Source organism: Branchiostoma belcheri, unplaced genomic scaffold (assembly GCF_001625305.1).
Source record: "Branchiostoma belcheri isolate BF01 breed outbred unplaced genomic scaffold, Haploidv18h27 scaffold6, whole genome shotgun sequence".
In the NCBI taxonomy this organism is placed as follows: Eukaryota; Metazoa; Chordata; class Leptocardii; order Amphioxiformes; family Branchiostomatidae; genus Branchiostoma; species Branchiostoma belcheri.
Genome location: NW_017804242.1, coordinates 643,906 through 670,002, shown reverse-complemented (window position 1 = coordinate 670,002; position 26,097 = coordinate 643,906). Strand labels below are relative to the sequence as shown.

Here is a 26,097-nt window from a genome sequence, read left to right as displayed (position 1 = left end):
ACCTGTGATCACAGCGAACTTGCCTGGCACTGTGCTCAGTGAAGGGACTGTCATCAGTGAAGGACCTTACTCTCCAAGCAGAGACACATACGCACCAGAAACAATACATGTACCTCATTTTTCATGGAGGTAAAAATGGAGGTATTGTTTTTGGTATGTCTGTGTGTGTGTGTGTGTGTGTGTGTGTGTGTGTGTGTATGTGTGTGTGTGTTTGTGTTTCTGCACATTTGTAGTCATCATAACTTCAGAACGCCTTAAAGTTTATGGTTTGTGATGATATTTAGTATGCAGGTAAGTCTTTGGAAGACAAAGGTCAAGGTCAAACATGGGCCTCCTGTTGGCTGACCTTGGTACTGCGGCAGAACTTCCGGTTTTTGTATCTTTTGTCCTGAACATGCTATGGTCTTGATTTTTTGGTGACAGATAGCTTTTCCTGTCAGGAATAAATGGTGTAGGTTTGGTCCCCCTAGCAGCTTGTTTAGGAACTGCAGGGGATCCGGAGTTTCTGGTGAAATCTTTTAAATCGGATAAGTCCAGAAAGAAACAACGTATTTTCATCGTTTCCGATACATACATGTAGGTTGCATGTACATAATCAAGTGCCAATTATGCAACTGAAGGCTAAATTTGGATAATTTAGTAGGGAATTCTACAATTAGTGTTTTACATGATAGCACTTTCATACATGTAATGTATGTAATCTATGGCAGGTGAAACATCGACAGATACCAACTATGCAAATAATGACCTAATTTGCACAATTAATGTGAAAATTTTTAGATTTATTAATGGTGAATGATGGGAATTTTATACCTTGTAACATGTGTAAGTTAATATATAAAATGTTAACTATGCATACAGTCACTATGCATATATTACCTTAATGTGGAGGTCATTTGCATCATTAATGAGAACATGTTGAAATGAAATATTGCCAAGGGAAAGGAATTCCTTACGCAAAATATTGTAATTTGAGTTTAGAAAACCAACAGTTAGATTGTTAATTACGACCTTACTTCCATATACAATGAGACAAATCCCCCCAATAACAATTTTACATAAACTCATGCATATTTCATGGAGGTATGAGGTCTCCGAATTGTTGTTTTTGTTCATTCTGTCTTTGTGCCTGTCGGTCTGTCTGTGTTTCTGCATATTTTTGGTCAGCAACAAGAAGGCTTGAGTGGATTTATGATATCGAGGATGGCATGTGGGTAGATCTTGGGAAGACAAAGGTCTTACTGCTCCTGATTTGCATAAGTGTAATTATGTACCTTGCATGAGTAATTGTTTTTTGGCATATCTTATTACACTGCAGTGGATGTGTAACCTTCACCTTTGCATGATTTTTTGAAATGATTGCATTCCCTAATCAGTTTTTTTTTATTAGTTACTGTAAAAATGTAACTGTGGCAGGTGGAAGATGGCAGATATTTATTATGGACTCATAATAAGAGCCTAAGTTGCATAATTGATAATGTTATGTCCTCAGTGGTTAAAGAATTTCATACTTGTGACATCACTTATGCATGGATTATGTAAACGTAGAAGTCATTTGAATAATCAGAAATGAAATATTAAAAAGCAAAGGGAAAGATTTTCACCCATACAATACATGTACTAGGTACATCGTACAGTAAGTGCCATGAACTTCTAATCATTGGATCCATTTCCTCTACAGGTACATGTAGAAGGAGAGGAAGTTGGCAACAGACTAACGGAGAGCTGAAGTTCGTGTCGGTCGGTCCATCAGGTGTTTGGGGAGTGAATAGCGACGACGAAATCTTCTACAGAACTGGAACTTACGGGAACGAAGCTTCTCTGGGCACAGGATGGGTACGAATTGGCGGAGCCCTAAAGCAGATCTCATCTGGAAAAAACATCGTGTGGGGAGTCAACAGCGACGATTATATCTTTATCCGATTAGGTAAGTCATTGATTAACTTGTACGTTCTGATTGGTCCCCTGATCTAGTGGACAGATCTGGAGTTTTTCAAAGCATTTATTAAGTAGGTATGCTCATTATTATCATTTCTGATAGTTTCTAGTCTTGCTAGCACATGATGCCTGTATTTTTGCTCCAATACTCTTTTGTTTTTTTTAATTATAGGAATAAGTTCGAGTTCTCCCCAAGGGTCTGGCTGGCAACCAATTGGAGGAAAGTTGAAGCAGGTGCATGTCAGCTCAACTAGCAATCAGGTGTGGGGCGTCACCTCTGGGGATGACATTTTTCGACGTACTGGAATCACAGAAAGCAATCCGGCAGGTGAGATACAGCTTGGATCAATCGTGTCATAATTCCCTTGAACTTGTAGGAAATCCGATGAAAGTTGTGCTCTGTCTTGAGTCTTGTGTCCTCTCATTTTCATACGTACAGGAACAGGCTGGCAGCACATTGCTGGGAAGCTGAAATTCGTGTCGGTTGGACCAGCCGGAGTTTGGGGCGTCAACAGTAAGGACCTGATCTTCTACCGCACGGGAACGTCTGGTAATGAGGCTTCAGCTGGAACCGGCTGGGAAGGGGTCAGCGGTGACTTGAAACAGATCACGTCAGGGAATGGCGAGGTCTGGGGTGTCAACGGGAAGGACGAGATCTTCGTACGATGTGGTAGGCTACTTATTTTCATATGCATCATAATTATAATAAACATATCAGAAATATATTGGGAAGTACACGATTGTCTGGAATAACTGAAAGTCAGTGTTCTTTCTAGTTGTATCGCCGTGATCCATTTTTTTTCTATTCTGAATGATTTCAAGCTGATAATGCACATTATAACTCCCTTGACGCTCTGGTTTTCCATGGACAACGTCTTTGATTAGACCTGGTTTATTAGACAAGCATCTTTTCTTTCAGGTTTAAGTGCAGGGACACCTCAAGGCAGTAGCTGGCAGCAAATTGAAGGAGAGCTGAAAGAAGTTTACATCAGCTCTAGCAGCAACCAAGTATTGGGTGTGAACGAAGACGATGAAATCTATCAACGCCTCTGGCAAAGGCCAGGTCCCCTTCGAGTCTGTGAACACCAAACACTGACCATCAGTTGTCCTGCTGGACAACAGATCAACATCCTGTCTGCCATGTACGGCCGGACCTCCCGAGGGTTTTGCCCCAACGTCGCAATCCACACCACCAACTGCCGAAGCCCCAACAGCCTGGTTCGGGTCAGGGGCAGCTGTCAGGGAAAGTCCAGCTGCTCTGTGAGGGCCTCCAACAGCGTGTTCGGGGATACTTGTGTTGGCACCTTCAAGTACCTGGAAGTGAGCTATACTTGCGGTAAGTGCCAGCATAAATCAACTGTATTAGAAAGCCAACAAAGCCGATTCACAGTTGGACATTAAAAAGACACCTTAAGTTTTTAATATTTAAAGCCACCATGCCAACATGGTCTGATACATGTACTAATACATAAAATCATCATGCATTACATAACATTCCATTACAATTACGTAATGTTAAGTACACTTATCGAGGCCTTATAGTATTGAAATATCTTGTCAAAACCTCTTATCCTGAATTTCCTTTTTACGTGGAAATGACCATACCCTACAGATGGTATCAAGAACAAGCGCAAATAGTTCAAATGATATTCATAATCCTTTCTGAAATAGGTTGCCCAGTTTGGCTGAAATTAAGCTTTTCATTTTAGGAAGTTTAAATTTATTATTTGTAGCAAGAACCTCTGGGCCACGTCGAGTCTGTGAACATCAACCATTATAGTTGTCCTGCTGGACGACAGATCCACATCCTGTCTGCCCTGTACGGTCATCACATCCCGAGGGCTTAAGGTGCCCACAGCGGCCCAATTTGCACCACCAACTGCCGAAGCCCTTGAACAGGCATTATTGAGTTAATGGATCAGGGGCAGCTGTCAGGGGAGGTCCAGCTCAGGCGGTGGTGGAAGGGTCGCTAAGCACGACGGGTAATATTTTCACCCGAAACAGATGCGCGCGCGGTCCAGCTGCTCTGTGAGGGCCTCCAGCAGCGTGTTCGGGGATCCTTGTGTTGGCACCCTCAAGTACCTGGAAGTGGCTTAATATTTAACCATCCAATAGTGTGATAAATTGTTCAATGAGAGACATTGATAATGATTTAAACAGATTCAATTCGTTACCAAACTGATGGGCTGGGGAAAGCTAAGTTCTTTAACACTTCCAGTTTTTGTATTTTTTGTCCTTTACAGTCATGCTAGGTTTTGATTTTTAGTGGCCAATTACATAGCTTTTCATCTCAGGAAAATGTGTTCTGGAACTGCAGGGCCGTTTTTGGTTATGTGGTCTTGGGGAGATGAAACATTTTCTTCTTTCAAGCAGCATAAAAAGTAGAGCTGCTGTCTTTACTTTCTCATTCTATTCCTACTGACTTTGCTGAATTATGCTGATATATTCTCTTTTTACCTCCATGATATATGATGATGATCCTTAGGTAAACCTGTCCCGCTGACTGAACAGATAGTGAAGAAGTATGCACCAAAAGTGTGGCTTGCGAAGGGTGAGACCTACAATCCTTCAAGTGTCGCATTCCATCTACAGAACGTTAAGGTGTACGATGGCAATAGAGCATTTTCCAGCACACCTTCAACCCTTCCCACCTGTTCCGTGAACTGTTACATGAGCAGCAATCAACACCTGGACGAGGCTTCCGACAGACTGCCTTTCTTCAGTGGGGAGAGAGTCACATCTTCCCATCAGCCCCCTGTGTACGCTGTTGCCAAACAGATCACCCCGACCACTACAGACATATTCTACTGGATGTTCTACCCTTACAACAGGGGGAAGCGAGTTTGTATCGGTAGGTTTATCCATTGGTTTATCTGAGTGTATATATCAAAATTAAGATACTCGTAATTAAGGTATTTTTGAGTGTTTTTATAATATAATATCTATTTAAAGGCCTGAAGCCAAGATCTATTTGAAGACAATTTATTTTACACCTGACTCTGACAGCTGCACCTGACACTGGTACGTTGTGTAACCCATGGCTAAAGTGAGTTAATATCAAATACCTGTGTCACTATTAATGTATCAACTCCTCTTAAATCATTATACGCAAAAACTAGAAAAAGAAACACACATCTATTCTTTACTGAGATGCACGATTCGACTTGTTGATAGGAGTGGCTTTTGCTATTAATGTTACTTTTTTTTGTTCGTGCTACAGGAGTTCGTATTTTGGGTTCCTGTGTTGGTGGATACTCTACTTTTGGGCATCATGTTGGTGACTGGGAGCACATGAAAATTCGATTGGAGAACGGACAACCAATTAGCATCTATGTTTCTGCACACGATTTTGGAGGTAGATCTATACAGACTTTAAGCCAATTTTTAAAGCATACAGAAACCTGCATGTCAGTTCAAACTACATTTGGGTTGTGCCCAGCATTTTAGTCTTGATTAAATAGTGTGGCTGAGGTCAAATGTTTAATGCAGTGCTATGTCAGGCCGAACAAATACAATAAAAATTATAAAGAAAGAATTTTGAAGTGGCTGCTTACTTTTTTTCTCTTCAATTGTTTTTCTATTTAATTTCTTCAAACTGTATTTTAGATAAAAACTGCACTGGCATAAAAGAATTATACATAATTATGTGTATTACTGCATGTAATGAACCACAAGGTTAATTCAATTCAAACTCAAAATAAGTTTAATTATAAATTTATTTATTGGTGTAGGTGAATACTACTGGGATGCTGCATCACAGACTTACAATAAGCCCGGCGACATTGTACGGACCGATGGGACACATCCCGTTTTGTATTCAGCAAAGGGTAATTATCATTTCTTTTTAATTATCACACCAGTGAATTCTTACATCTGACTTGATATCTTACAAAAATAGCTTCAAAGTGAATAATTTCAACCTACTCCTCAAGCCCTTAGTAGTTTTGAGGCCTAAGTTGCTGTTACATGTAGCTAACTGAGATTTCAACTGATCTCCTTGATATTTTATACATCACAGGTAGCCACGGCCTCTGGTCCACCCCTGGCACCCGCACATACAAGAGTATCCCCATCAACAATAAACTTCAGGATGAAACCAGTGCGGGGACGGCATGGGACACTTGGAAGAACGTACCCTTCACCATGCACCGGCCAGACGGAGGTTACACCGGATCCTGGACATGGTTGAACTTCAAGGGACGCTGGGGTAACAGGAAGGTAAACCAGCGCATTAAACATTCTCATTTAAGTTCCTGTCAGCTTAACAGCTTGGATGAGAATAGCACCTGATCCCCTGGTATAACACAGGTAATGGCCTGTCCCAAATATACATGTATACAAGGTAAATTAGCTTGATTGATAGAGACCTCAATCATGATGACAATAAAAGTAAAGTCACTGTCAGTTGTTAATCTAAGCATTGACCTATTGTATCCCAAAGTCCGGCTACTAACCTGAATCTGCTGGTCAAACAGTTGTGTACGCTGAGCAACCGGACATTATAAACTAGAGTTCCCCGATCTCATACTTTCGCCAAATGATGTTAGTCTTTATGACTGACAATTTGTAGATTATTCCCCCTGTTGTGCAAATAGGATCCTCATTTTTATGAATTATATCAATTTATCATATTCTCAACCAAAAGACAGTCATGTATTAACAAACAATGCCATTCTTAGACTTGCATTTCTTCATGAATTATGCAAATGAGGTCCTGATTTGAATGCATTATCTTTAATGATTTTCACCGTCAACTGATTGTTGAGTTATCCTCTTCTGAATATTTTCAATCAGACAGCCCTGCAGTTCCAAAGCAAATCACAAGCAAACTCACGTCACTTCTTCCTCAGCACAAGACCTACCAACCAACCAAATTTCTTTTGCATGTCTAGATCATGAGATATCAAAACTGGAAGTTCAGCTGCAGTACCATAACAAGCCGCTAGGGGGTCCAAAATCTAATCATTTTCAGGTCTCATCATGACGGACCCACCTACCAAGTATCAAGACAATCCCTCAAGGCCTTCTCAAGTTATCGTGTCCACAGACGGACGGACATACACACACACACACACACGAACGCCTTTGAAAACACAACCTTCTTGGCGAAGGTATAATATAGAATAATGTCCTTGCAATGAGATAAATACTATTTTGTATTCTACCAAATAGGTTAATCCCCAGCATCTATAATGTACCCAGATAATTATTTTTGTCTTGTGATAGCACAATCCACTCAATTTCAGTTTGTTACCTTTCCTGTGCACCCAGCAAAAAAAAGGAAACTAAGCATGATCTGACTAAGTCAGTGAGGGACCGTAAAAAAAGTAGTAACAGTACACATACCTGAAATTTCACCATTCATGCAGAAGTTGAATATTATTACCTTTTTAGTCTTTAATTTTCAAAACTGTTCGATAGAACCTTATGAAAACTGTTCTCCAACTCAAAATTTGACTCACCGGAATTTTTGACTGAATCACTGAGTCTTGCAGCTATCTGACCCAAATACTGTGGACACCTGATTTTTCCCACGTGTGACGTCAGCAAAGGGTCAAAGGTTGTCTGAAGTCAATGGCCTCTTTTATGCCTCTCTTGAAGTAATCCTGTTCGGTATCCAAGATTCTGACCCCCTCCAGATCCACTGTGTGTCCCGGTGATTCTATGTGGATGTGCTGAGACACCTCACATGCAACAGAACTGGGTCGTCTATGTTCTAGAAACCTGGTTTTTAGTGAGCGCTCAGTTTCCCTGAGTGTTTCCCTGGCAACTTATGTGGTAGATAACCCCACATTTTTCTTCCTTGTCCTTAGGTGCCTTAGAACCTTGTGGTGCCTTCCTTGATTCTTCTGTGTTCAGCACGGGCTCAAACAAGAATATACATATTGTACTTAGTCAAAGTACCGGTACATGTAAGGGCTGTACCTTACTGCACTCGTTTGACCCTGGCCATTGCGTCATGCTACATTATATAATTTATAGTACAATGTACTCAAGGTGAACATTCATAGATAATTCAAATGAGATGTGTATGTGTTTGTATGTGTGTGAATTTCATTCTAACATAAAACAATTCAGAGATCTTGGATTTGTCTCATTGATTATGGAAATGAGGTTGTACATGTGTATTTACCATAATCTATTTCTCTCTACCATAAACTCAAATTACAATATTTTGCATGTAAAATTCCTATCCTTTGGCAATGTTTCATTTCAACATTGTCCTCATTCATTATGAAATGACATCTACATTAAGATAATATAATTATGCATATTGATGTTAACCTTTAAGTAACCAAAGACATTATATCTTCTGTACAATGTCCTTGAAGTAACACATGTCACAAGGTATAAAATTTCTATAATTCACCATTAAGGAATCATAGAATTTTCACGCTAATTATGCAGATTAGGTCATTATTTGCATAACTGGTACCTGTTGATGTTTCACCTGCAATATTACATACATTACATGTATCAGAAAGTACTATAATTGTGTAAAACACTGAAATTACAGAATTTCATCCTAAATTATGTAGGACAAAAGTTCAGGACAAAAGATACAAAACCCAGTTCTGCTGCAGTACCAAGGTCAGCCACCAGGAGGCCCATATCTAAACTTGATCTTTGTCTCTCTAAAACCTAGCAAATACCAAATATTATCACAATCCATTATGGTGTTCTGAAGTTATGAGGACTGCAAATGTGGAGAAACACGCACACATAGGCACTCATACAGGTAAAAATTATACGATTACTTTATCTTCTTTTAGCGTGACTGTTATAAATTGGCCGGGGGTGAATGCATACTGAACGACGGGCCAACATCTATCAACTACAGGTCCAACTGGAACAGCTGCTTATAGGATGATTGGTTAAGAATAAGAAGGTTAGAAAAATCAAATATGGATTCTACTGTTTCCTATTAAAGACATATTTATCATGATTATAACATTATTTTCAGTAACTGTTTTTTGTTTTACATGTAAAAAAAGTTATATGTTGATTGTGCAGCTACCAAATTTCCAAATGTTCTAGATTTTGATAGTGAGAAATTCAAACAAAACCACTGAGCTCAAACAACTCTATGATTATAATCAGTGTTTTTCAATAAAAATAAATATCACAGTTTACTAGTGCAACATATTTATACTATTTCTATTCTATTCTATTCATATACTGCCCAGATATAAACACATCTGATTCATTATTTCTTTGAGGAACAACAGATTTGACAAATGTAATAGTTGCTAACAAATTTAGACTGTATGTTTTCTTGTCCCTTGCAGTACGGCCTGGAAGAGTGACACCTACATGACCTTCTGCTGTTCCAGCTCAACAGACGTGAACTGTGCAGCAGCAGCTGTGAATGTGATGATGTCATCTCCAAGCAGATATTGGGAGGAACAGTAGTAACTTTTCCTGACTAGCCCGGGACAGCCAGAAAACGTTACAAACCTCCCCCAACATCTGCTTGAGTGTTAAGATTCTAAGCTTTTAGCAGGTTAAGCTGAGTAGATACTCAGGTAATTAAGGGACAGATTCAGCTCAGATAGCTAACCTCCAGATATTCTAGAAATATTTAACATCAGATACTCTCATAACACCACCAAGTAAAAAAACACAATCTACCAATGTAGCATCAGTCAATAATTTTTGAGATATGTACTTCAGATATCAACAACATCTGCGAAGACCTCCACCTGCATTATGTGAAGATGAGGGCAAAAGTTTATAGTGACCCTTGTCAGGACAGGCCAGATCTTGGTGGGATTATGAAAGTTGGTGTTAGTGTTTGTAGTGTTTCAGCATTTATATATTTAAAAAAAATAGAATATACCTAGAATCTAGTAGGTATCTACTTGATTTTCATTGCTACTAACGAAGACAAATATACAACACATGGTGCTTTTGTGCAAGTTGAGTACAATTTCTGTGCTTACATATTAGCAAAACATTTTTAGTTCCTTGAGCTTGTTGTAGAAGCTAATGAAGCTGTAGTTTTTCAGTGCTCTATTAAAGTACTAACTGGGTAATGCTAATGGCTTGTGGTGAAAGACATTAATACTTCTTAGTAGAATTTCAGGATCCTTACAATTTGGACAATTAATATTAGTCCCAGAAGCTAACAGCTTCTGTGCTTATGTAGAAAGATGTAACACATTAAGCTCATAATATTGTACGACATTGACATGTGATCATATTTTAACATGTGATCATTTGTTAACATACGATAGCATAACTAGTTTGCATGTCATCTATCACCTAAAGTACCCAAGACACATTCAGAATTTTTGCATAGAGCCCTGCGTAGAGCCAGATTTTTAAGGTCAAAGTTTGTTATGGCATACAAGTAAGTGCACACTTAAATCCTGGTAGCCATGCTGCATTAGGAAAGGGACAAAGGTATAATAATATTATTGCTAACTGTATATTCAAGATAGTTTAAGGACAGTGAATGCTTGTAAGATCCATACGGCTGTGTTGTTAAGAACTTGATCATGAAAAACATTGAAGGCAGACAAAAAGATTCAACGGATCACTTTTGAAACTCAATTTCCCATGGACATGCAACCTTTGTACAAGGGAAAGTTTGGTTATTGCAAAATTCCCATCAACATTATCACAAATCACATTCAAATATCAATTCACCATTCCTATTATTATGGAAGAATCCAACCTTTCCATCCTGAATGGGAACAAAAATTTCACCAAAATAAAACAATGTAATGTACTAGTTCTTGAGATCAACACATACATGTAATTGTCATTTAGGCTTACTAATATTTCCCGGGAAAAGTTATCACTGTTTATGCATAGCTTTATATCTATATTCTATACGACACTGTGTATGACCAAGATAGTAGCATAAACTGATAGCAAAAGAATGTTTAATGAACAACATCAAGTAAAATTGAGTGTTTCTTGTTGGAATGTAGATATATGACATGACATGACATGTTAGCTGATTAATGTAAGCCAATTAACACCAACCTTGTGTAACATCCAGGATTACTAATAAAGCCGCAGCTTTCACTAAAAATCTACTCGTCCTCAGAAGTCTTCTTGGCTCCTACCGACAGATAGGGAAATACTCTAACTACTACATATGGAATTGTGAACATTAATGTTGATGATATGGAACAATCCACAGAGTAAAAGGTTCCAAAAAGCCCCTTAGTCAGGTCTCCAACAACTTGAAAGATCTTATGATTTCTATGTAATCACACTGACCTAACCTCCCTCCCCCATGCTCTTAGCCTGTACATTAAGCTCAATTTAGTGCAATTGAGGCTATTGGACCATGTACACGTTGGACTTGTTTAAAGAAATATGTCAATCCGCAAACACCAGTGGATGAAAAAAAAGCTCACAACCTGAGGGAATTAAAACATCAAAGTTTTGTAAGGGACTCAACAAGTCATTCAAGCATTCACCAATAGGGAAATGCAGTCTGATTAGAAGCGGTTTAGAAGCACATGTATCATACTTACAGAACTTCAAACTGGAAAAGCCCACACCTTGTTCCCTGAAGAACTTCTGTTCTGACTTGACAAGAAAATAAAACTAGACTTGCACGATCACATACCTTCGCCAAATGATGTTAATCTTTATGACTGAAAAATTATATATTATTCCCCCAGATTATGCACATAGGATTCTCATTTCCATGAATTATATTATTTGATCATATCTTTTCTGTAAAACACGGGGCCCCGTCAAGACCCCGCGGAACCCCGTGCGGGGCCCCGTTTGAGGAGAGACCTGACTGACAATATACAACAAAATGAGGTGTCGACGTTTTTCGACAGCGAGCAGAGGTTTTTCGGGTATTAAACAACGTACGAATATGACCGTAACTTTAACGTTTGCTTAATATAACCGTTAGTATTTACACACAGGCAAACACACCTGTCCCTGGTGCTGAAACGCCATCCACAACAGGAAAACATTCTCAATGGCCCCGTTAGAATGTACAGTATGTTGTTGGTGTCGATCGTTAGGATTCAAACACACACCCGCTACGCCACGTACTACGTAGAATAAATAGAGTGTATTTCGAACCCCTAACGTTATACCAAAATACCGAAATGATACCAGGATTTCACCCCCCCCCCCCTGGCAAAGTGGGCCAGTCCACCCAGCGAGGCAGTATTTTCAGGTCAATAGCAGGTCAAACCATGCCACTTGAATTGAAAAAGTCACTTGAAGACAAATCTCTGATTCAGCGATGACCAACAGAAACCATGGTTTCGCGCAGGCGAACAATGTAGTACGTAACGGCGTTACCGTCAACGTGCTGATGAGTTGGGATTATACTAATGTCTTAAGTGCTCACTTACTGAAAGCTTCCCTCTCCTTCGTGTGGGAGAAATGCAGATTTTTAAGTAATTGAATCCTTTTGAACACATCATCACCCAAACGCTACCTAAGCGGTCCTTTGTTAACTTTGAACGCTCTAATGACTAGTTTGTCCCATTCACCTGAAAAGGTCAAAGTTAAAATTCAGGTCATTGTGCACCGGTGCGTATGATAAGTGCCTGTGGAGAGGGCAACGTCACGTATTCTTCCTCATAATATATATGTCAACCCAAAACAACCAGAACAAAAGAAAATGTATAGTTGTCAAACTTCAGCATTCCCCACGACACTACTGTCACATATTCGAATTCCTCTTCACTATGTGGTCAAGCCAAAACACTCAGAACAAAGGTATGTTGTTGTACTTCAGCATTCCCCGCGACACTACCGTGACAGAAGGGTGCATAGCTGTAGGCAGACAAGTGATTCGACTTCATTTTGTGGAGAAGTGATTCTGTCAGAGAGGGTCATCACTGGACTATCTCTAACATCGCCACCCGATTTGTGCCTCACAGGTGGGAATATAACATATTCGCTGTACATAATCCATAGACTTGCACTAGAAGTTAGACGCTCTAAACGTAAAAGCAGTCATTAAGCACTAGGTGTAGAAGATGTACCCTCACTGGTCTTTTACGAGACCGAGAAATGCCTACTACACACTCCAAATCTCTGAGGAACGTTTGTCACGCTAAATAGACAGTCATTCAACTCGTTGCACAAATTTATTTTCATACTAGCAAGCATGGACTGCCATACTGTTGACTGTTCGAAAAGACTAGAACAATTTCGAACGCTTAGTAACACAGGCTTTCTTTCTCTCACTTTAATGTTTTTTCTGGTTTCCGACTACAGAATGTTACGCTCGAATTAAGCTACAAAAACATTGTTCAGAAAGGGGGGCCGGAGGGTATACACCCAGTGCGGCGGGGTCCAAAGTAGGGTTTTTGCGGAGATTAGCATAGCTGTCTGCATGTGATAAGGAAAACAAGGTATGTCTAAACCTTCATGTAAATAACTACAAGGTCGGCGTATGTGTCGTTAGCTTTTAAGCCAAAACAGATAACGATTGAAAAATTGGTACGCCGAGCAGGTTGACGAACGAACGCACGGGGAACATGGCATTCGAAAGGTGTACACGTATGACCGATTTCCGAAAATAGTTTCAACGGGTTGGCAGAGTATAGGATATAGGGGTTTTCTTTTACACTACCAATCTTGTCTTGCCTACATTTCGGTGTCTACCAGACACCTTCCTCAGAGCTTCTGACTGGAGTTCTGCTTCTCGCTACACATGATGGTGGTGAGAAGTAGAACAAGGTAAGACGATGTTTGGACCCCATGTTTGTGTTGGAACGTTCGCCTTTAAAACAAGCGAAAAGTGTCCTCCGGCAGTGCCTCCTCATAACTAACAAAACAGGTTAGACATCTGAGGCAGAAGTAATTATATGTGACCTCACGTGTAGGCTGAAGTGTTCACTGTCACTCATGTTCAATCAAATTAAGATGTTTTTCACCTTTTTCAGAAACATTAATGTCGCTCAAGAATCCCTCTAATTGGCTGATGGATCCCTTGACATGGACGTCTGTGATGGCGACGCCAAAAAAAAAAAGAAAGCTGAAAGGCCGACATTTCTTTGGTGCAAATGCAGCAGATGGCTTCACCACATGTCCCCCGTTCCAAAAATGGACCTGTCCCCCTCCCGCACAAATGGATTGTTCTTATATCACCACTGTCCAAAGTGTCAAGTTTTCCAACAGTCTATACCTCCATGCAGCAATGGAATCTATCAACGCCTTCTGTAAATGTAAGGTCGTTTGGCCCCAAAATTGAATCCATTTTACGACATGGTAGGGAAAGAAGGAGAAAGGCAGGGGAAAACAATGCTTTACATTGATATAACTATAATATGAAGTAACATATAACTTAGAATACAACAGTTGGATAGCTATTCCCTACATTATTGGTTAGGATTTTTTCATTTGCATAATGCAAACTGTTGATTTTCGAGATAAAAAACGCGTTTATGCCCCGCATTCCAATACTGGAGCAGGAAAGTTTGACATATCTACCAAAACACTTGAATGCAGTTCATACTGTCAATATGGTATGAATTGTGAGCTAAAAACAGTCCCAAATTATCAAATTAAACAGAGAATATGCCAAAATTATAATGCATTGTTGTAGATATATAAAGCATACCTATTAACATACAAAAATTAACATACCATACAAAAGCACAACATAACCCCAAAGGTACAGATTTTGTAAAAAAAAATGGCAACAAAAAAAACAAAAAACAAATAAAACAATTCTAAAATTCTGTATCCAAAAAAATGAAGAAAAAAATACTTGTGGTATTTACCTTCATGCCAAATTTCATGTTATTTGGCCCAAAAATGGCAGAGTTGAATCCATTTAAAGAAATGGCAGGAGAAGAAGGAGGAGGAGAAGAAGAAACATTAGAGAACACAATATGCTTCACCACACATAGTTTGGTAAAGCCATAATAATAGTTACTATAGACTTCTACATTTGGATTAATGTTGTTAGAATGAAATGTATATCTATACATTTCCGAGAAACAGTTCATCTATATCTAAAAATGTTGCTTCCTCTTACTGAAAGATATTCCATGGGCCAGGAGCCTTTAAAAAGGAAATGTGGGGTCCTTTTTTGGTAGCGCACCGGGTTAGCAATAGGTTGCGCGAAGCAAAATGTGAGAATAAAAGCAAATTTTTTTAAATCTGGGAAACGTTTAAGGAAAAATCAAGATTTATTGAAATTGAGTTTTGTATTCAGTTTGTTAGACTGGTTCAAGCGACTTAATTTTACCTTTAGTTCGGACAGAAGCGGCCGCGGCGCAACTGGGCAACCAACTCACGCTCTGTCTCACTCTCTGATAGATCAATGATAGAAATATAGTCCAAAGGTCAGTCCATACATTCTGCAAACTCAGAGTATTTCGTAAACATTGTTTCTTCTAAGGGAAATACTTTCTATTTTCTAGGGAAATACTCGTGAAGATGGCAACAGCATCCGAGATCGCCATTCCGCAGTCTGCAGAAGATATCGCCCCCTCCTGGGTGCAAGAGGTACTGCAGAAGGACCTCCCGGGCGTCTCCATCACGGACGTCCATGTCAAGGGATCCATCAGCCAATTCGAGGGATTCTTGAGCGACATCATCGCTTTTGATGCCGTGGGCATTAGAAATGGAGCGAGTCAGCGATACAGTCTCGTCGCCAAGCTGACAGATTTCAAGCGGCCGCTGACAGTGATGGAACATTGGACAAAGGACCTGCAGATCAAAGCAGAGACGAATGAGGTCAAGTTTTATTCAGAAGCGATCCCCGAGTTCCTATCTGTGGCAATCCCAAGCAAAGAGCAAAAATCTAAGCGAGGGAATGAAGATGACTTGTTCCTTCCGAAATGCTACTTCGCCGCCACCGACCCGAGCTCCAAGGTGTCCGTCAGGGTTATGGAGAACCTGAAAAGTCAGGGGTTCTCCATAAAAGTCAACCGCCAGTCGCTAAGCCGTGATGAGATGATGCTTGCAGCCGGGGCCCTGGCGCAGGTACACGGCCTGTCACACCGGGTGGAGATCCGTTCAGGGGTGCCTCTTCCCGAGAAGTTCGACTGGATCACGACTCTGTCAGGTGCCAAAGCTGCGTGGAGGGATGTTACAAGTTACGTGTATCAGCAAGCCGTCACGGAATTCGCCACAGCTTTCCCCGACCAGGCAGACCTTGTAGCTCGTCTGGAGAAGTTAGGCACTCTGAATCCGATGGAGGCGGATCCAAGGCCGAGGCTTAAGGTGCTTAGCCACGCCGAATGTTGGAACAACAACATCATGTTTAAGGTAAGACTTTATGCGTTTTTCCTAAACATTATGGGGGACATAACAATTTTTGTGTTGCATATTGTTAATTTTCTTAAATTTTTTTACAAGATAATTGATTATTGCCGTGGTTTTTGTTTCGAACACAGTACGCTGAAGATGTGCCTACCGACGTGCGGCTGGTGGACTGGCAGACGCCCAGGTACCTGCCACCAACGTACGACCTGACTTTCCTGTTTCTTTGTAACGCGAGTTGGGACGTCTTCCACGACCACAGGGACGCCATCCTGGCTCACTATCACCACAAACTGATGGAGACCCTGGGTCCAAACGGTGAGAACCCGCACTTCGCTACTATACACATTTTCTGTTGTTTTTTTTTGTTTCTACAGTTGTAATGATTTTCATCTCATTAAAAGAAAAAAGAAGTATCAATGCCCAGCCTTTGTACAAACCTCACACAATTGTGATGGGTTTTGGTTTTCAATAAACAATAAAGCCTTGTGTTCCAATTACACATGTAGAATCCTCGGGCTCACAGAGCTACACACTGGAACAGCTGAAGGCAGACTTCGAAGCCGACTGTCTGTACGGGGTGATCGAATGTTTTATCCATTTCACTGTCCTTCCTGCAGATCAAGACCTGCTGCGGATTCTTCAGGAGATCAAGGAGTGGGGAGTTATCTAAATGTACACATGGCCGTAGATCAGTATAGCAGATAAATAGACTGCCCCTGTGTAATTGCCTTTGTTTTTACTGAAGGAAGAGAAAACTCTTTTATTAGAAAGATGTTAACTTTATACAGACTCCTGAACTATAATATGTATCATCGGTGAAGGTTATTAGACATCCAGGTAATAAGATATGCCCCAAAACAGCTACTCAAGCAACTGGATATGATTTACGAAAATCAAAATTCATATTTATTTGCTTGTCAATGAGTAACTGTTTTTTGCGTATGATATGTTGTATATTTTGTGTGTGCATCTCGTTACATAAACAAGGGACCAATTTTAAGTTATATTTTGGTTTGCAATTACATGTATAATGCCTTTTTTGGAATCCGCAACTTAAACATAATAGGTTAAGATGTGGTAATATATACACTCAACTCATGTGGCTGAACAAATTCGTACCAACAATACACACTATCTACCCTTTATTTAAGGTCTAGTTTCTTATTCAAATGTTTTTTTTAATTCATGTTTACGTTATGGCAATATCAGATATCATGCATATGATAGCATTTTTATCATATTTTATATACCCCAGACTTTCACAATTTGATGATAAAGGTTTTTGCATGCTAAAAGGTTTTGAATAAATCCCATCCTATAAATGAGTTTAATTACATTATAGGCGAAGATAACACTTACTGTGTACGAGAAAGCAAAGGTATGAGATCGTGGAATTCTATTTAGATTCATAACGTCGTACAATGTTTTTCTCCAGCATTCGCATACATTAATGTACACAATATATTTCGCAACGTTTGAGCAAAAGATCAGTCAGAAATGATCATATTCATTATAAAGCTTGATTCAATATTAAATCATAGAAGTAATAAAATTTCATATAATTTGTCTCGACTTTTGAAAGAGTGGCTTTTTTTGATAACCTTTGGTATTATGTTTTATGTTGGTTGCGCTGATCAAAGGTACAGATTGGTTTGGGTGTTGAGGCAGGCTTAAATCTGGACAAGTCTTGTCTGGAGTAGGACGTGTTTTTGTCTGGTGAAGGGCGCATTTTGTCTTGTGTAGGACGCGTTTTGTCTGGTTTAGGACGCGTTTTGCTGTCCAGAATCCTAAAACTGATCAAATCATGTCGAGCTCGGCCGGAGGGCAGCAACAGGCACAGACTGGTACTACTGGAGGTACGTTTTTTTTTCGTCATTGTAATGGATTGTTCACTATGCAATGATAAGCGCTTATTGGTTATTGCTGTTCACTTTTTTCCGCTTGTTAAGTACATTAAATCCCTTAAATAAATTCAAGTACATTTTAAGAGGAGATAATCCATATCCAAGTGTGCTAAATAGGGAAATACATTAAAGAATATTTAGATACGAGAGAGTGCACGTTAGAGAATACTTACATGTAAGCCTCTAATGTTGCCGCTGACATATATACTGTACGTATTTTGCCGCATACGTATTTTCTGTACGTAGGATGACTTGATTCATACATGTATTTAGTTTAGTTGGATCTTAGTTGTAACAGACCATACGAAAGTCCCTGTACTTGTATCCAGTCAGTTAAGAATCTTTTAAATTTGGGTCATTTCTTAAAACAATTCTAATCTCCGGACCCATAGTATCTTAACAGCAATTTTCTCTCCCTAAAATGGGTTGAATTGTTAGACGCTTTTTTCTTCAGTTTTGTGTTTTCGTTTAAAAAACAGTGACCAGTATTATGCTAATCTGTTTCTGGGGCAGACAGTCTAGGATGTTTATGAGTTTTATGTGGTTATGGGGGGGGGGGTCAATTCACTATTCAAGCTGCCGGAGAAGCCACAGTGGGGAGTACTTCCTTATTGCTGTTCCCAGGGAACAAAACAATCGCAGTTTAAAGGTTTCCCAGATTTTAAGTGCTTTTATTCTTAGCATTCCGGTTTTCACGTTGCCTTGGTATATACTAAATCATTATCAACCTAAGCTCGATGTAATCATTTTTGTTCATGTCTCTATTTGTAAACGTCCCCAACCTGTTACAATGTTACAGAAGCGCACGTTTGTTTAATGAATACAGTAGGATAGTGTTGTTTAAACTGTGTAAATAGGTGACTAGAACATTGAAGCCCTAAAACTGCATCGAATATCTTTGTAAAAGACTGCTAAATTTATGCAGTTTTATCGTAATTTTTGTTTAGGTGGCACGCCCACGCAGCCACCACCGACTGATTGGAGGTCACGTGCGGACGCCGCTGCAAACATACCGAATCCTCTGTACGCCTCCAGAGCAGGTAAGACGCTAAAAGTACCTGAATGAATGAAAGGTTGAATGAAAGGTTTATTTATCATAGCAGCCATAGGCTGAATTGCTTGTTTCTATACATATGATAATTTAAAAAGTACACTTAAAAGGTACACTTTAAAATACATTAAACACAATTAAATGGAAGTGATTCTTAAATGGATGATTGTACAATTCTTAACGTTCCATGCGTAGGTTTTGCTACCACTGGTACTGCTTGTTTGACAGATAGGTCATATTGAAAATCGGACTGTTCTGAAATCGGTTTGATCTTGTTCTGAGGGTAGCCAGTAGATGTTTCTGTATGGTGTCTCTGCTGGTAATGTCAACTCGAGGAGGGGAGAGGAAGTTCCTGACTGTGGTTCATTTCAGCAAGGACTGTACCTTGTGCGGAATTACAATAATAGCCTTCCTGATTTCTGTATTCAATTCCATCATGTTTCTTCCTTTAGACGCGACTTACGCTGCAGAAGCTAACAGCAGGGGGACGAAATGCTGGGGTCTCTGCAAGAAGCTGTGGCAATACACCAGCGTTGTGTTCGTCGTGGCCAATGCTATACTGCTGCCATATTTTGCAGGTCTGGTACCTTATCGAAAAAGGAATGGAAGGATGCATTTTCATACTAATTTAAGTTATCTCCAACACGATATAGAGAGTCAGAATAGGATATATCTATTATTGGTATTATAGATATATACGTATGTAGAAGCAAAGCAATCCGCCATGTCTATCACTAATGGAAAATGGTTTGTTTGGGTCTGTTTTTTTTTTTTGCTAAATGGTGTGAGCTATCGCATGTGCTTATACATTTAGTGCAACCTGTCCTTTTTGAAAGTTAAAACCACGGTGTACTCCAAGGAGACAGCCAGGCTAGCTGAGGAGGTTGCCCAACTGAACAGGAAGACTGAACTGCGACTTGCTGAGCTGAATCGTAAGTAAAGTGCAGTTAATGTCATTTGTAAACAATTTACTACCATATAAGAGCTTATCATTCTGTATGCTGATCCAATTGATATTGTTTGCATTGGTTCACAGCATCCTTTATTCCTATGAGGTGTACTTTGATATTATATTCATTGAAATAATCAGGCAAACTTGTCTTTTTATTGTGAAATTATTTGAAACCGTTCTGCTAAGGAGTTGAGGTTCATTGTGCATAGGGCTGAGGTGTAGTCAGTGTACTGTGTCCCGAGATTGATTCTGCATCTCAGTTTCTGCTGTCGTTCCAGTCTTGTTAATTGTTTGCAAGTTGGTCTGGGTGCCACAAAGTCCGCGGATCCAGAATTCACGAAAACTAAACCATTCTTTTTATGTCAGGTTCTCCTGGACCCCCGGGAGAAAAGGGAGCCATGGGACCGCCCGGACCTGCAGGGAAAATGGGACCAGTAGGGCCGACTGGACCTGGGTCTGTGGGGCCCGCTGGCCCTCGAGGAGCAAAGGGGCCCATGGGGCCAGCTGGCCCTTTGGGAGAAAAGGGGCCCGTGGGGCCAGCTGGCCCGCCAGGAAAAATGGGGCCAGTGGGGCCGACTGGACCTGGGTCTGTGGGCCCCCCAGGCCCTCCAGGAGCAAAGGGCACCATGGGGCCGGCTGGTCCTGTGTCTGTCGGGCCTCCTGGCCCTCCTGGAGAAATGGGGCCAGTGGGGCCAGCCGGCCCCGTGTCTATCGGGCCACCTGGAAAAGACGGGCCGATGGGCCCTGCAGGGCCGCCCGGTCTGCCGGGACGCTCCGTCTGCCCTGCTGGACCACCGGGACATCCACAAACAGCTGGACGCGTCCGAGGTGACACATCACGTCATGCTTGGTTTGTGTATCTGTATAGCCGGTATAACAACCCTTCGGCATAGCACACCAGCTCCTGTATCTGTATAGCCGGTATAACAGCCCTTCGCGGCGTAACGAGCCAGCTTCATGGTTTAGCCACTCACTAATGCATTTGAGACAAATCTAGCAGAAATCTACATGTACCTTCTGTTTTTTCATTACTTAAATATAACTTATTTTAGTTTAGTTTATTTAAAACACACGTTTATTTAAAACACACGTTTTATTTCTGTTAGTGCCCTGTCCCGAAGGTTATACCAAGTTGGGCCGTGGAACCTGCTACAAGTTCTTCAGCACACCAAAGACCTTCAGCAGAGCGGACGAGATCTGCCGCAAGGACGGCGGCACCCTGGCCATGCCCCGAGACGACGAGACCAACACCTACCTATATGCACTCTCCAAGAGTCCGGGCAAAACCCTTCACTTTTACTGGATCGGGCTTCACGACCAGCGCGAGGAAGGAAAGTTTGAGTGGGTGGATGGCTCTGCACTTGGCGAGTACAGCTTGTGGGATCCTGGACGACCTGGTGTAAACCATCAGCGAAATTGCGTCCTATCTTATTACCACATGAGCAAAAATAGAGCCATTTGGTGGGACGCCTCATGCGAAAAGGAACGACCCTTCTTCTGTCAGGTGACAGGTACTTCACACAATAAACTGTATTCATGTTTATTGTCATAATTTTAGTACGTAGGTAAAGCTTAAAGGCATCCAATGCGATTTCAGAGCATCAAAACTGGGAATATTCTGAATAAGGCAATCTTTAGGATATTGACACATACTGCGTCACATTAGCACATTTCAATCAGTATTTCATACTTTTGGTATTTAAAACTGAAGAAACTGTGAGCCCCAAGATGAGTCTTTTTTCTATTCTGGGTGCTACCCTAAAAATCATTGTAGGGTCCTTCCAATAACCATTTTTTTCGGAATTTTGGGTATTTTTGCTCCAGGAGGGTCAATATACATTGGGAAAGTGTGGTTTTGACTCAGTATGTAGATAAGTGACTAGAATATTGGCTTTAGAAACTAGGGTTTCCAAGCCCTAAAAACTACATTGGATGCCTTTAAGTCATGCTTGACTTGAACAGAATTAAAGAGGAATTTCTATAATTCTGCTGTATTCCATCATAGCCACACATAGGCCTATGAAACACTTGGGACATACTGATATGTAAATGCTTGACGTAATCAGGAGCTAGTTTCCATAATTAATGAGAAAGTTCTATAAATCTGCTGTATTCCATCATAGGCCTACGGAACACTTGTGACATACTAATATGTAATTGAGAATGAGAGAAACATATTGATATTTAGATTAAGTAAATAAGGGGGAATGTAAATGAGCTCGAAGAACTCTTGTTTATATCTCCATTTATTCTCCTTACAGGGCGTACCTAGACCAGCCACCGAGCTCCCACTGCCGCTGATTTCCGTCTTGTAAACGGTCGTTGCCACTTTGCCATGTCCCAGAACGGCAAACTTAGAGTGTAGTACGAGTAACACGCTCCCTCCACACCGTGATGTTTCGTTTTGTAGAAGATTAGGGTTTTAGGAGCAGGATTTTTGACCCGGGTTCGAATCAAAGCTTGTGCTTTTTTTCATCAAAATCTTTACCTTTTTTTCACAATTCTGTCGTACATCTGCAAAGAAGATGGTCTCTTTTATACATTTTAAATGATTTTGCCTCTCAAAGAAATTATGGTACTAGTACGTTCGGATATGGCACCGACCGTTTCAAATGGCACCGACCGTCACTGTCTCATAATATTCTTGGAGGAAACTTACAGCTAATATTGACTGCTTTAGGCAATACATGTATGAATTAATGAATGAATGAAGAACACTAATTTTCTATGGCTTTAAAGGTGTAAATCCACAAGGGCCACTTCTGGGAACTGGTCTAACGCTCACTGCAGCAGCATCTCTTCTGCCTAAGTAAAAAACATCAGGCTTGGGCAATTGCAAGTTTGACTAACTGACTTGATAGGAGAAGCACGGATTACGAAGGCTGCTTGGGAAATTGCTCGGGAAATGTACTGTTCATAGTATTCTGAGAAAAGGCAGCACCTTTGTGCATACATGTATAATCTGTAGTGAAGTACGACTTTAATGTGAAAATATGAGATCTTGTTGGACTTTTACTATGAAATACTTGAGAACCAAGAAAAGCAACTGGCGTTGCCTAAATGTCTTGTATATAACTGTTAACTAAAATTAGTGTGATAATAAGCTTTTAATGAAAACAATTAGCATATCAACCTGCAGTGCAACCTTCATTTTGCATTGAAGTCTTTCTGGTGACACTGGTGTCTTGTCAGTAAATTATTAGTTGTATTTACCGTAACTTGATGTACTACTAATATACTTGTTCATTTGATTTTGATGTGAATTTACATTATCCATTCTGTGCATGCAAATGTTTTTTACCTGTCAACCAAATCATTACACGTTCTCGATCTCATTGAATCTTCCACAAGCAAACATTAATACTCTGTTAAAAAAATATTGAAGATGAAAGTTACTTTATCGTGGAGTGTTCACAATTTGATGATAAACCCCCAAAGTTGTTGACACCTCTTTCTGCTTGTTCAGAAGAACTGAATAAATCCCATCCTATAAATGAATTTTAACGACATTATAGGTGGAGATAAGACTTACTATATACAAACAGGCATGAAAGGTATGAAATCGTGGTACTCTATCTAAATTTTGACGTGGAACGATGTTTTTCTCCAGTATTTGTATACATCCATGTACATAACATGTCCCGTAATCTTTGAGGAAAAGAACAGTCAGAAATGATATTCATTATAAAGCGTGTTACAGTATTAAATCACAGAAGTAATAAAATGTCATGTAATTTGTCTCGACTTTTCAAAGGGTGGTTTTTTTGATAACCTTTAGTATTAAGCACATGCAACTGTTCCTTTGAGCTTACAACCGAATCATTACACATTTTCGTTGAATCTTGCATGGGTCTCTTTGCAAGCATCAATGCCCATTCTGTCCACATCATCTTGAAGATGACAATTATTTTATCACGGATTGTTCACAATTAGATATTAAACACCCAAACCTGTTCATTTTAAATTTCTTTCTCCTTGTACAAAAAAATTGAAGAAATCCCATCCTATTAATGAATTTACTACATTCTAGGCGGAGATAACACTTATAATGTGTACAAATAGGCAAAGGTATGAGATCGTGGAACTCTATTCAAATTATAACGTTGAAAGATGTTTTTCTCCAGCATTCACACACAATAATGTACATAATGTACCTCGCAGCTTTTAAGCTAAAGAACAGTCAGTAATGATATTCATTGTAAAGCGTGTTTCATAAAAAAAATCACAATATTAAGAAATTTTCAAATAATTTGTCTCGGCTTTTCAAAGAGAGGCGTTTTTTTGTAACCTTTGGTATTATGTTTTATGTTGGTTGCGCTGATCAAAGGTACAGATTGGTTTGGGTCTGGAGTTAGTCTTAAATCGACAAACATCTTATCTTGTGAAGGACGCGTTTTTTGCCAGGGGTTCTGTCTTGAGAAGGACGCGTTTTGTCTTGAGAAGGACGCGTTTTGTTTGGTAAAGGACGTGTCTTGTCTGGTGTTGGACGCGTCCTGTCAGCAGCCCCAGGCTTAAATCTATAACGTCGAATGATGTTTTCTCCAACATTTACATGCATTAATGTACTCAATATATCTGGCAACTTTTGAGCAAAAGATCAGTCAGAAATGATACTCATTATAGAGCGGGTATTCATTACAGAGCGGGTTTCTGTATTAAATCACAATATTTAAAAAAAAATTATATAATCTGTCTCGACTTTTCAAAGAGTGGAATTTTTTGGTAACCTTTAGTATTACGTTTTATGTTGGTTGCGCTGATCAAAGGTACAGATTGGTTTGGGAGTTGAGGCAGGCTTAAATCTGGACAAGTCTTGTCTGGAGTAGGACGTGTTTTTTTTCTTGTCTTCTGAAAGACGCGTTTTGTCTGGTGAAGGGCGAATCTTGTCTGGTGTAGGGCGAACCTTGCCTCGTGTAGGGCGCATCTTTTCTGGATAGGACGCGTTTTGCTGTCCTAAAACTGATCACATCATGTCGAGTTCAGCCGAAGGGCAGCAACAGGCACAGACTGGGACTGCTGGAGGTATGGTGTTTTTTTTCGCCATTATAAATGTATTGTTCACTATACAATACTATGCGCTTATTGGCCATTGCTGTTTACTTTCTTACCGCTTGTTTCAATACATTAAATCCCCTAAATAAATTCAAGTGCATTTTAAGAGGATATAATCCATATCCAAGTGTGCTAAATAGGGAAATAGATTATAGAATATTTAGATATGAGAGAGTGCATGTTAGAGAATACTTAAACCTCTAATGTTGCAGCTGTGCATATCCTGTACGTAGTTTGCCGCACATGTATTTTCTGTACGTAGGATGGCTTGATTCATACATGTATTTAGTTTTGTACGATCTTAGTTGTAGTAGACCATACGAAAGTCCCTGTACTTGTGTCGATGAGAATATTTTAAATTTGGCACACTTTGCTTTTCATTTCTACTCTCCGGATCCACATTATCTTAACTGTCATTTTCTCTCCCTACAATGGGTTGAATTGTCCGACGCTTTCTTTTTCACTTCTGTGTTTTCGTCTTGACAAAAAGTGCACTCGTTGTTAGCCTTTATTTCCAGCAGTACACAAATTAGTCCCTGAAATGTGTAAGAAACGTCAGTCTAGTTAATTTTACATTAAACAAGTAAACAATAAGATGGCGGTCTGTGTTGGTCCACATTGTAAAGATCTATTTAATATTCATTCCATAAACTCAAATAGCTCCAAAATAAGAATACGTAGCATCGACTAGTCTACAAAACCGACGTCATTTCAATAAATCTTGATTTTTTTTTCTTATTACGTTTCTCAGAATGTACGTTGATGTTTTCTTCTCGGCATTCCTGTTTTTTCATGTCGGATTTGTGCCTGCTATGAATAAATCATAATCAAATCAAACTCACTGTAAACAGTTTTGTTCCTATTTATAAAAGTCCACAACCTTTTACCTTGAAAACGTTTGGTTATGGTAAAACTTGTGCGATAGTTATAGTTGTTAAAAGTGCACATTTTAATGAGTCAAAATAGCATTTTTGTTCAAT

At 39.8% G+C, this 26,097-nt stretch overlaps 2 protein-coding genes and 1 pseudogene across 3 annotated transcripts; all 3 read left to right on the top strand.

Annotated features, from left to right (window-relative positions):
• The window catches only part of LOC109482203, a 19,801-nt pseudogene extending 15,766 nt beyond the window's left edge, over positions 1-4,035 (top strand).
• A 148-nt stretch (positions 4,036-4,183) lies between these two features.
• On the top strand, positions 4,184-6,391 carry LOC109482202 (putative vacuolar protein sorting-associated protein TDA6). The gene is made up of 6 exons (XM_019784897.1): positions 4,184-4,190; positions 4,424-4,789; positions 5,159-5,293; positions 5,670-5,765; positions 5,957-6,156; positions 6,380-6,391. Exons 1-6 carry the CDS (start codon positions 4,184-4,186, stop codon positions 6,389-6,391), a joined length of 816 nt encoding a protein of 271 aa, XP_019640456.1.
• Positions 6,392-15,297: 8,906 nt separating this feature from the next.
• Positions 15,298-16,873, top strand: LOC109482390. 2 transcript variants are annotated; one of them, XM_019785095.1, is made up of 3 exons: positions 15,298-16,161; positions 16,290-16,473; positions 16,665-16,828. In XM_019785095.1, the coding sequence occupies exons 1-3, from the start codon at positions 15,328-15,330 to the stop codon at positions 16,826-16,828; spliced, it is 1,182 nt and encodes a 393-aa protein (XP_019640654.1). In that variant the 5' UTR covers positions 15,298-15,327. The 2 variants fall into 2 exon arrangements, with proteins under 2 accessions (XP_019640654.1, XP_019640653.1); XM_019785094.1 differs by having other exon boundaries at positions 15,328-16,161; positions 16,776-16,873.
• The last annotated feature ends 9,224 nt before the right edge of the window (positions 16,874-26,097 follow it).

What these genes read in the sequence shown, in the direction of transcription:
- LOC109482390 (XM_019785095.1), top strand. Translation starts at nt 15,328, where the DNA reads ATGGCAACAGCATCCGAGATCGCCATTCCGCAGTCTGCAGAAGATATC. An exon ending in ACAACAACATCATGTTTAAG is followed by an intron (nt 16,162 to 16,289) that starts GTAAGACTTTAT and finishes TTTCGAACACAG; the next exon opens with TACGCTGAAGATGTGCCTAC. An exon ending in GGAGACCCTGGGTCCAAACG is followed by an intron (nt 16,474 to 16,664) that starts GTGAGAACCCGC and finishes TTACACATGTAG; the next exon opens with AATCCTCGGGCTCACAGAGC.
- LOC109482202 (XM_019784897.1), top strand. An exon ending in GGGGAAGCGAGTTTGTATCG is followed by an intron (nt 4,790 to 5,158) that starts GTAGGTTTATCC and finishes TTCGTGCTACAG; the next exon opens with GAGTTCGTATTTTGGGTTCC. An exon ending in TTCTGCACACGATTTTGGAG is followed by an intron (nt 5,294 to 5,669) that starts GTAGATCTATAC and finishes TTATTGGTGTAG; the next exon opens with GTGAATACTACTGGGATGCT.